The 12,093-nt window shown below is 43.3% G+C and overlaps 1 protein-coding gene across 1 annotated transcript in view; it reads left to right on the forward strand.

The window, feature by feature from the left end:
• Positions 1–5,170, forward strand: part of PANK2 (pantothenate kinase 2) — a 10,105-nt gene extending 4,935 nt beyond the window's left edge. The window contains exons 5-6 of the mRNA XM_019553166.1: positions 1,443–1,568; positions 2,026–5,170. Of these exons, the coding sequence (XP_019408711.1) occupies positions 1,443–1,568; positions 2,026–2,076 (177 nt within the window). The 3' untranslated portion in view covers positions 2,077–5,170. The remainder of the gene's footprint in view (positions 1–1,442; positions 1,569–2,025) is intronic.
• Positions 5,171–12,093: the final 6,923 nt, after the last annotated feature.

Genomic DNA, 12,093 nt, shown 5'->3' on the forward strand with positions numbered 1-12,093 from the left:
AGAGGGTGAGGATCGCCTCTTTGGACCTGCTCAAGATGCATCTGTGGATGCATGACAAGGCGCGGTTGGCCTTTTAAAACAGTAAACTCCAGCATTCCTGAGGCCAAGAAAGGGAAATGGCTTCTTTCCAGGACTGCAACAAGGAGCTTGTGTGGAAATCCAGGTTTAAATCTAAGATGCCACCAAAGTTCTTTGGTGCTTGGATCCATGTCACTTTGTGAGGGGACCATACACATTGGATCGTTCTGGCTACTGCTCTTTTGATCTTCAGGCTGGTGGTGAAGATGGAGGAAGCACACTCATCCCATTGGGGGGTGGGGAGCAGGGGGCAAGGGGTCAGAAGCTTGTGGGAGAAAAGGGGCAGGGTTTGTTCAGCCGGTTTGAGGCCTGCCTGACCTGATTCAACAAGAAGCTCCCTTTGGGCTTCACCTTGGTGATGGCTGTGATTTTAGGTGGGGGGTTAGATGTAAAGTGACATGACAGGGACACAAGAATAGAAGCTGTGCTGGGTTTTCCAGGGTATCCTTTTACACAAGGCTTATCAAACCCCTTTAGATTGGTCCATTAGTGTGTAGATGGCATAATTGCACCTGTATCAGATAATACAGATAACTGTTTTGATGCAACTCCTACCTCTTGAGCTGTACAAGGAGTCAGTGCAACTTAAACCCCCTTTCATTCAGTATTAGAATTAGGGTGATGTCAGCTACTTTGTATCTGGAGAGGAGGATGCAAATTATGTTGTAACAGCTGAGGTAGTTCTTGAGCGGCAGCAGCCCTTCCTCTTCTAGAGCTTTTAAGAATTATGTTTTTCCTTAGCCTTAATGAGATCCTACCTGACCATGCTCAGAAATCTGTCTGTTTTGCTTCTTCCTTCAGCCTGGTTGCTGGCTCTCCTCTTCAAGTAACTGGCCTGAGTGAGGCGCTGTGCCTCTTCTGGCCTCATCTTGCTGTAGTTCCTTTCAGTAATGTTACACTGCTGCTGGCCTCCTTATTTGCTTGGTGTTTCAGTCCCCCTTGGTTTCAGTTCTGCTCTGCTCTGTTGGATTTGATTTGAACATTCCTATATGAGGTTCTAAATGCTGAGTTTGCAAACACATCACAAGTCTGTTTCTTTTTAAACCCTCCCCACTCAAAATACCATCCTTTCTTGCTCATGCTCTCCAGCTTGGTAAAAGCAAAGCAATAACTACCAACAACAGGGGTATTTAGAGAGCTGTGAGGTTGTCCATACTTCAGTTCGTTCAGCAAATGCTGGCAGCGTTGCTTTGTTTTTCACTCGCTTTCATTGATCTCAGCCAGAAGACATACTTTAAAAGCTGGCTGTAGTCTTCCAATAAAATGCAATATAACATAGGTTTTTTCTTGTTTTGTGTTTTGAAGCCAAAATGGAGTTTGCTTTAAAGGTTCTGACACTTCTTTTTTTTCTTTTATATTTGCAGAACATTAATCGGGTGGTTTTTGTTGGCAATTTCTTGCGGATCAATACAATCTCAATGAGACTTCTAGCTTACGCATTGAATTATTGGTCCAAGGGACAGTTGAAAGCCCTTTTCTTGGAACACGAGGTGAATTTACTGTTTAATCTATTTTATTCTTTCAAGGTTCAGACACCTACAGTGACTTGAAAGTACCAAAGCTGATCCTTTGGTCAATAGCAATATAAATTGTGTAGCCAGTTCTGCAGGTTTTGTTACCATAGACACAATTATTGCAGAACTTCCAAGCCTGGCACACTGTTCAGGTTTATTGTTTTAGTAGTTAAAATGCAAACCACGTATACAAAGTTTACACTGTGGAAATGTCTCTTTCCAAAGACTTTTAATCTACATTCCAAACAGCACCTTTTGTAGTTCTGTTTTCTGGGACAAATGCTATCACCAGAAGTTGTAATACCATCTACTTGCTATACTTGGGAGCAGCTTCCTTCTGCGTTCTCACATTACTGTTTTGCATAGTATCATTCTGATGTTTGTGTCTCGGGTTCAGTCTCTAATTAGATGCTCTTCTCTCTGTGCTCAATAGGGTTATTTTGGAGCAGTTGGTGCTCTTCTGGAGCTGTTGGATACAGCCTGATATTCTTCGAACACCAGTTGGACCCATGCTGCAGGGCCTTCTACACCGTTGGAGCACCCATGTTTAGTTCATTTTTTAAAGCATCTTGTTCAGTGACTGTTGAGAGAATCGTCCATGACCCAGTCAGTCTGGGATAGAAAGGACTCGTGTATCTTTTGTGAAACAGTTGAGAACAATCCTGAAAAATTTTGATGTAGACTTGTTCCTAAGAAATACATACGCAAGTGTGTGGACCGAATGTGTTGGTTGTCCCCACAGGTGCCCAAAAGACATTCTTCGTTTCTTTTACTCTGAGTAGCACTCTCTGCCTTACTTGTCATATACGTTCTGCTACTGTAAGCAAGGTGGCTGTGGGAGGAACTTGCACTATTGTGTTCTCAAGGCTACTCTAAGTGCTTAATGTCCGTATTGTTAGCTTCCTGTGTTTCAGATATACTGTGTATATAGATGATTTCAAAGGGCTTGCTTAAATTTCATAATAATATTGAATAGTGAAGTAACTACACCTGGAAAAAAACAATCACAGACCTGAAATATGAGAACTGGATTCTTTTTCTCTTCTGAACACTGTAATGACTTATAAAACACCACTGCACTATCCGTATTGCTTTATTTTCTGAGTAGAGTTGCTTACATATGCACGTATCTACACTGTTAAAGAAACAAAGTGAAAGGAATGGCTTGAGAGTGGCTTACTGTAGACAGGCTGCCATTTGTATCCTGTGGAAGCGTTTTAGGCAGATCAGAAATTCCTTCAGACTCAAGGGTCAAACCATTTTAATGCATTGTTGAAGTGCAGCGAAAGTTGCTTAGAAGCTGCTGAAACAAATTTAGAAATGTTTAAAAATGACCAGTTTGTTTTTTTTTTTTTAAAGCCTGGTGAGTGTAACCTTTCTCTCTCTCTCCCTCCCCCCTGCATAGATTCTTTTTCTTTCTACCCAGTTGTTGAACAGAATCCAGGCTTGGGAGGAAAACTTCTTTCCACATGAGCATTGCACCCTCTCTGTTTTCTTTGTGCCTAGTTTCTTGCAAATCCTTAGACTTAATTGCCACAATTTGGATCCTCAGAGGGCATTGATTTTTTTCAGGTGTTAAACTGGAACATGTTTGAGAGAATATTTAGGATACTGGCAGGGGGTAGCTTTTTTTGGTTTGTTTTTTTTCTTAAGTTTTTTGAAACAACTGTTTTGATGATAAGCCTGCAATTTTGTCTAGAATAATTGTTTTCCTGCATCCTTGACAGCCTTGGATCTGTTGTCTTGGACTGCTAAGCTGAACACAATGTACAGTGGGAGGGTGCAAATGCTCCTGTCTGTGGGGATGATGCCAACTTCTTTAGTGTGGCTTCAGTGCAAGCAGTGAATGTGCAAGATTTGCTTCCTGAAAAAGTTACTGCATCTTAGCTGGTGGATAAAATTAACTTGTACTGCCCCTGCTTTCTGCCACATGGTAATGTGTGGTTTCTCTGCTGAACAGCTCAGGAATGCATAGAAAGTTTTTCCTGCTGTGAGCAGAGTGAACACTATTTCTTTTGAGCCCGGGGCTGGATTCTTGCTTGCATGAATTGTCTGAGTTCCATCGGCTTCAATTTACAGCAGCTGGCAATCTACCCCTTCGCTTTAAATAACTTGTCATATTTAGGACATAGGTCACTTAGGAGATTCATGGACTAGCCTCTGCGTGGGGCTGCTTTATTTCCAGTAGGTTACAAGGAGAAAAGCTCTTTGATCTTAGTGTAAGCACTGGCGGATATTTTTAATTGCAGGAGAGAAAACAGCCATCTCAGTTTGGTAGCAACACTGTGTTGAAACAGTGCAAGGCTGAGGTGCAGTGGCAGAGCTAATGGGGGAGATGACAGTCTGCAGAGCTACCACCTGCCGTGTGTCCCTGCAAATCCTGCTGCACTTCAGGAGCTCAGTAGTTGTAAGGGACACTGTGCTTTTGACACTGGTGTGTGCTCTGAGCCTGGGCTGGCAAGGGACTCCTGGTTGAGGAGGGTCAGAGTCTTCACATCTCCGCTCCTTGTCTCATTGCACTCACACCAGTGCTGTCGGCCACCTTGCTCTCTGGGGCACTAGGTGTCACCAGCATCATGGTAGAACTATACTGGGCATTTTCAGAACTAAATTGAAATTCCAAGCCTGTACATCTTAATTGTTAGTCAAGAGAGGTGACCCAGACATTAGGTGAGAGAACTGGTATGCGCTCAACTAGTTGAGTTTCTGTTTAGGAAGGTTCAAGATACTGAACTACTTGTTGTCCACAGCTTGGAGAGTTCTCTTCACCTTTGCTACGAAAGAGAAGAACTCGGAGAAGTGGAGAATCTCTAACTACATAGGAAAATTCCCTTACCTTTTTCTCGGTAACATTTCAGACTCAGATCATGAATTGATTTGCATTCAAATTTGAATCGAGAAAGACTTTTTCAAAAGACAGCAGTTCATGCCTAGATTCTTGTATTTATAACTCAGTTTTTCATAGGTGCACCAAAGAGAATCCAGATCAAGAGAATACCAAATAGGGTTTTGGAAATGGATGTCAGGTTTCCTTAATGTGCCCGGTTCCAGCCACAGTCAGCTTTGACTTGCAGGCTGCTTTTTCTGTGCCATGTTCTATGTAACGCTTAGTAATTGTTGATGCCCAGTCCATTTCAGAAAGGGGCTGTACCTTTGGATTGAAAACCAAGAGTCCCGGCCCCGTTTCCGCTCGTGGAAACCAAGTGGCACATGTTGTTGCTGTTACGCTGAGTTGAAATTTCCTTGTGTGTGAAGGGCCGACTTGGTATCATTTCCATCCTTAAAACAGGGTGGAAGCAATGCCCTCAGCTGTTGCAAGTGCTCTATATATTGCTTTATGTGAGATTCAGTGGTATGAAGGTTTCTCAGTGGACCTCACTGCAGGGCTTAATTTTACCTTTGGTATTCAGCAGCAGGTACAAAGGATCTGGTTCAGCTTCCGGAAGGATTGGAGCATCTGATGTTGCTAGGAAAGAGGCTTATTTCAACACCTATGCCTTTCCTTGGAGCAGGGTTGTGAGAGGAGGGATGATGGGCTCTACATGCTAGGAGAGGCACTTTTCACATCGGTGAAGGGACAAAGAAACACACATATCCTTCTGTAAACTGCAGCCCGATCTAAAACCGTTGCAGCCCGATCTAAAACCGTTGTGGTGCACGTGAACACATGCCAAGCTCTGTGACTGGAACTGAAGCAAAGCAAGCAAGCTGTTTGTCCCTGAATTTCCCCATTTGCTTCATACACACACATGTGCGTACGTCTTTCTTTTGTGTCTGTTCAGTAGACCCTAAAGTTGCAGGGCAAGATGTCTTCTGTGTATTATACATATTCTTTTGTAAAGCTTTTTAATTTTTCCTTTTGGATAAAATATTACAACTATTTTTATATATTTGTTCTGCTGTTGCTTATTTCAAGAGTCTTGCGTCTCCTCCTGGCCAAAGGACAGACAAGCAGCCACCAGTCTGAAGACTGCTAAGCTTATATGGGTATGCCTGGCCTTGCTGAAATCCTCTTCACCTCCAACTTCATTCTTCTTTTGGAGGATACTACTGTCTTTAAGTATTTGCCAGGAAACGCGCGTGTTTAGGCTCTTAGTAAAATATCTCTGCATCTCAGAGTCACTGGATGAAAAGGATCCAATATTTACTTCCCCTCTGTGAGGTATCTAGCTGAATTCATTCCACATGATAAAATCCTTAAGGCCTGAGTATTCTTAATGATGTTTCCCTGGGCAGCAGCCTGGGTAACATCCGAAAGAAGAGACCGGTGGTAGACAGAGGCTATTTTGTGGCAGAAGTGTGCAAGCTAGTTCTGTCTTGACACGTGACGGGTTTTTTACTTTCCAAAAAATGCTCCTGAAAGATTAAACAACCCTTGCATGCCAACACTAGTTAATAGGACTTCTTGTTGTCTCTTGGAAAAAAAACGTTTCTTGTCGTCTCCACCGTCCTGGAGCAGCACTGATAGCTGAGGCAGAGCAGAAGCTGCTCTGGTTCTGCTTTCCACTTTCTGAGGCTCTAGGTTTTCTGACAATGCTCAGTGTCATGGTCCCAATTCAGCAAAACACTTGGGCGTATACTGGTATGTTCTGCTGAATGCAGATGGAGTTAAACAGAATTCAGCTGGTTTGGCTGAATTTGTACTTCTGTGGTTAATGGACTCCGCAAACTGACAGCCTGGCAGTGCCCTTGAGGCTGTTTTAGGTTGGATAGCTTTATGAAAGAGCAGCTTTAGCTTGGCCAGGAGCTCTGAGCTCGATATAGGAATCGCTTAGTGAAAACTTAAACCCTATGTGAGTGCTAGAATAAGATGACTAGATGATTGGAATGGTTTCGGCTCCCCTTAAAGTAGGAAGGTATTGAAGCTTCTTAAAGCCTCTATAAGTTGGGGAAAGAAAAATAATCTCCACTGGGAATTGCAGGGGTAACTTAGACTTCCAGCTGGTGAAGTTATAAGGTGTAACACCCTCTCCCTCCCCTTCCCTTGATATGCTGCCTACTCTGTAAAACCACAGACGTCAGGACACCTTGTTTTTCCTCTTGAATATCATTAACATCCTTCAGGCAGCTCTTTACCAACTCTATTTTACTTGTTTGCAGCTATCTAGTGGCTTCTCCTGACTCCATAGAAGGGCGTGGCATTGTATAGCATCATAGCAGGAGCCTTGAAAGAAAACCCATGGTATGTTTCTTCAGGGAGCTATAGGGACTTATTTTTGCCTACTAATTTGATAGCTTCCACAGGGGAAGATACCCCAACTTAAATTATTTTTCTACTTCAAGCCCTGTTCCTTTCCAGCTGTAAGATCCTTTCCAGCATCTGCTTTAAATACTTGGTATTTTTCTATGGCATTTCTGCAAGAGTAATGCAATCGAGTTCTCTGGTGGTTTTTTGAAAGATGAAAAGCCTAACCCCCTGTTTTGCAGAAGTGGAGACTGAATTAATGTTCTTTATGCCAAAATCCAACAGTACAATACATTTCCATAGGAACTGATTGCTCAGAAGATTAGCTCTTTTAAAAGGCCTTATAGATGGTGGGGGTGGCTATTCATATTTGCAAAATTGTGTAGCTTGGCAAAAACCCTCTCTTTCTTCCATTTCCTCTCTTATGAATATTTAGCATTTTCAGTTTTGCATGATCTGGGTTCGGGAGTCAAAGCCAAATTGTTCCATCACGTTGGAGACTTGGATGAATCTCACGCAGACTGGTGTTTCCTCCTGTGAGCAGTGTTACTGAATAAACTGTGAGTACACACAAGGGATATGCTATTCGCTGTAGGTAAAACAGGCTGTTAGTAACAGCACAGTGGGTGCGTCTACACATGACGCTATGTCAACATTGCATCGTAGTACGGCAACATAGTGTGCATGGGTGTTCACATGTGACCAGCAGCTACTTAGCCGTAGCAGTGCACTTTGTTGTTATAGTGTGCCGCTATGGCAAAGTAGCCACTAAAAATAACTGTGTGCCGCATGTATGGCACAGTACAGGTGGTTATGGTGCCATGTTTTATTATTTCTAGAAGGAAGTCACTGTAGGGCAATGTGTACATGTACCCAGTGTGTCTCCAGTTGGGATATGGCTCTCTTTTAGTTCTTGGCGTTTGTGTGGAGAACCAGCCAGAATTAGTACAAGCAGATGGTTCGGATGGATCTTTTGCCCCTGAGCCATCTCTTCATTTCCAGGCTTACTGGAATTGTTTCAGGTTTCTGACCAACCCTTCTGGACCTTCCTGAATCGCACCAAGTAGGAAGCAGAGGTTCTGATGGAAGAGATTTTCCATGTGTAATGAATGAAAGTAGGTCAAGAAGAGCTTTTGTGCTTAAATAGTCCATTTGTTTCTCTCAAGCACACTTTGTTCATTGTGATGTAGCTTCTTTGAAAGTAATTGCTTTGCAGATGCTGTCAGCTATAATAGCACCATGGGGGTTGCAGAAGCAGCCTTTCGGTGCTAAGAGAAGACGCAGGACTTGGTTTCCATGAATTTGAAAAGGACCCTTTCTCTGGAGGCTACCAAACTCTCTTTCCAACCCAGCCTGCACTAATATTGCTATGTAAGCTGTCTCCCTGAAATGCTGACCTGGGCCAAGCAGTCTTGGGGAGAGCTGGTAACCATGCTCTGGTAGTTTTGTGAGCATGCATGCTGTCAAAGTGATTTTGCATATGCTGTTCCTGTCCAGGAGCAACCTGGCTGCGCTGGGAGCCATTGGGCTAGTCTGACAACATGCATTTAGGGAGGTGGCTCAGGTTCTACTCACAGTGTCTTATAGAAGGATCAGGGACTGAGAGTGGGTCTCCTCTAAGCCCAGGGTCAGCGTGTGTTGCTGGGACCCTGCGGCGCAGGCCTGCAATGCTGGTCAGCAGATGGAGAAGACGCCAGCCCACTTCCCAGGCCTGGATGTTCTCTCATCGCTTAATGCCACTTGCAATGAGGGAGCCACAGAGACTCCCCTGAACGCTCTGGCCCTCCTTGGGCAATAGTCTTCCCACTGGGGTCTTCAATAGACTGCCGGTGGGGAAGGGCTTCTCTGGGGCGAGATTCTGATCTGTTGGCTCCCTGTGACAGTGTCTCTGCAGAGCAGAGCCAAGCTGTGCCTGTTTGGGACTGGGGCATATTGCCAGCCTGGCCCATTGTCAAAGGGCTAGGCCATGCTGCAGAAGTGTGGCCCCAAAGCCTATTTCTTGAGTGACCATAGCATGAATCTTTGTAGATGTGACAACTAGCTTGGTCAGCTAAGTAAAGGAATCCATCCAGATATCTAACTAAGCCAGTAATGAGCTACAATTAAACAAAGCGCAAGGCCTGAAAAGAGACGTTGCTGTATATTAAACATCTTAAACTATCATAAATTAGTAGTAGCCAAATGTGCTGGATGCTATTTTGCTATAATAGATGTATTTTGTATTTTGTTAAAATGTTTAGACAGTTTGTAAAATCAAAAGCAGCCTTGTCAGAGAAGACTATAATCTAAGGTAAATAAGAAAACAGGAACAGCGCTGTGCAATCAGGAAGGAAAGGAGATAAGAAAATACTTCTTCTTTTCCAAGGATATAAATCCCAACCAATTGACACCATTCAGGTCCGTAAGTGATCTGGTTGAGTCCAGTTCCAAAAGTTTCAGTGAAACAAAGACATTATAAATAAACCAAATCGGAGAACGTATTAAAGTATTAGAACCAGCCAGCTATAAATATTGGGCATAGGGAAATTTGGAGAACTCAGCAAATTCAAGAAGATGTGCTGCCAATCTGTGTGCCCCCTGCTCCCTCTCTCGAGTCTCCCTATCCGCTATAGGTGAGAATCTGTTGTGCTGTCATGGGTAGCCAGATAGACTTTGGGATAAGTATTTGTTTTTATGTTTTGAAGTGCAGACAAGAGGTCGGGCTGTAGACCTGTTTTTGCCTGTTTTAACATCTTACCCACAAGATTACCTGTAATCTGGGTGTTGAGTAGGGGTCTGCTTAAACCACAGTGAAATTTAAACAATTTTCATGGGTTCACGACATAAAGAGCACGTTCTATGACTATTTCGTGGATGTGCTCTGGCCCCACTGCTCGGTGCTGATTGGCAGAGAGGCATGTACTGTATAATTTAATAGCAACTTCTATGGAAAGTAACTTCTATCATATAATTTATCATATTATAAATCTAAATATTGCTACTGATATACTAATTTATGCTAACTTTAATCAAAATTACTCATTTTAATTGGTAAACGCTAGCACGCAGCATCCACCGGCAGTTGCAGCCGACATCCTCTGCCCCTGCAGTGTGAAGACTTGTCCATAAGCTGAGACTCTACGTTCTGCATCCACGGAATTGGTTGGAATTGAAAGGCAGCAACTGTAAGGCAGCATTTTGCCAAGTTGTAGGGATGTGGAAACGGATCAGAAACAGACTCCCAAAACTCGGTTACATTTAAAGGTATCTGGTACTCTAACAAAGTTCATGTAAGTTCATCGTCATACTCTTTCTGCCATCCAGCGATTGATTTAATTAGCTGAGGGTTGAAACTCAGAAGAGGCACCTGATTTGGGTCAAAAATGTGAACACACACACAAAAAAAAAAAAGTAGGCAGCCAGTTGTTTAAATTGAGTTGGGAGTGATTCCTCATACTTGCAGTCCTGACATTACTTTGCAGCTTTTTCCTGCAACACTTCTTGTCTGTGCTGGTTTTCAGTGCGACAGTCTGAACATTGTTGTGATGCCATATTTTTGACTCAGCTTACCAAATCCATCAGTTTCTTGTGTGCTTTGTGAATGAAAACGGCTGACTTTCAAACCACATTAGAAGCTCCACAAACCGGATTGCATTTCCATTCACAAACTTAAGTTGGTCTTCAATATCGCCCTGTTTTTAAGAGATCGCCCCATTTCATACGCTGTGTGCTAGGTGCAGTTTTAAACTCATTGCGCACAAATTGCTGATGGCGCTTAATATTCTTTGCGTGGTAATGAACTGCATTACACCACCAATTCTGCCTTGCAAGCACTAGTTCTGATGGGAATTGCACAGTTGCATTTAGATCCCCTCTTTGATTGGTGATGCAGTCCCTGTATCAAAGCTTACAGCCTAGACAATGTTTGAATGCTTTTTTTGAAAGAGGAAACCAGGCTATCCGTATCAGGAAGACGTGTGTGCCAGATGTCACTTACTAAAGAAAGATGTGTTCATTGCAGGTAACATGAATTGTGTGGGTATTGTTCCATGGAGCTCATCATAAGTTCATAGAAAATGAGGGTTGAGGGGACCTCAGGAGGCCACATCTTGTCCACCTCCTTGCTCAAAGCAGGACCAGCTCCAACTAGATCATCCCAGCCAAGGCTTTGTGTAACCGGGTCTTAAAAACCTCCAAGGATGGAGAGTCTACCACCTCTCTGGGTAACCTGTTCCAGTGCTTCACCACTTGCCTCAGGAGAGAATTTCTCCTAATATCCACCCTCAACTTCCCTTGCTGCAGCTTGAGCCCATTGCTCCTTGTTCTGTCATCTGCCCCCACTAAGAACAGCTCAGCTCCATCCTCTTTGCAGCCCCCCGCAGGGAGTTGAAGGCTGCTATTAGATCAGCTAAAGGCTGCACATCGGAGAAAGCTTTGCACATACACACGGCATTATTATCAGAGAGAAATGCTGAGATCTTGTTAAATTCTGACCCATAGTTTCCAACAGTTTTCACGACAGCTTATGCAACAGCTGAAATATGTAGACTTGAGTTGAACCAACTCTGTTTGAAAAACAGGCAGATCCCAGTCTTTCCAGTTCCGAGGTACAAATAAAACGTGGAATACATTGCTATCCTGTGCATCTGTTGCTTTTGCTACAATTGAAATTGAATCATATTCTGCCTATGCAGATTTTGTCAACTGAACTTGCAAAGCAACTACTGATAGATAATCCTGGCAAACTGTGTTTGCATATGGGAAACTGCCAGCATTCGGTATGTGCCTCTTGAAGTACTCCCTTAGTTTCAGGTTATCAATTTTTTTTTCCCCCAAAGGTACGTTGGCAGCAGTGAATGTCTCCATTAGCTCGAATGTAGCTTCTCTTGTTAAACGGCTTTCAGCAGTTCTTTTAAACATCGAGGACATTTGCACTTGTTCTGACCTTCAGCTTCTGCAGAAGCCTTTTGGTTTTTATGTGATCTGCACTCTCGATGGTGTTCAACGCCATTTCTTTTTGCTACATCCAGTCGTGTTGCAAGATGAACAAAGCAATTTACCGCTGCCTGAATGTACAGTTCCTATAGGGAACAATTACATGATCCTGAGCTGAAATGTATTTAGCTTTTCTTTGGTTTATTTTCAGTCATCTTTAGACTTCAAACTCCCACGTTGAAGACAGCTCTGAAACGTTTCACTCTGCCTTGCTGACTGGCGCTTTCACTTAGTCTACGTGGCTACGAGGAGACAGTAACTCGCAGTCACGTGATCTATGACTGTAATGATATTGTTGCACTGTTTTTGCATTGCGGCAAGCATGGGGCCTTCTAAAACGGT

The sequence above is a fragment of the Crocodylus porosus genome, unplaced genomic scaffold (assembly GCF_001723895.1).
Source record: "Crocodylus porosus isolate Cpor-Errol unplaced genomic scaffold, CroPor_comp1, whole genome shotgun sequence".
Lineage (NCBI taxonomy): Eukaryota > Metazoa > Chordata > Crocodylia > Crocodylidae > Crocodylus > Crocodylus porosus.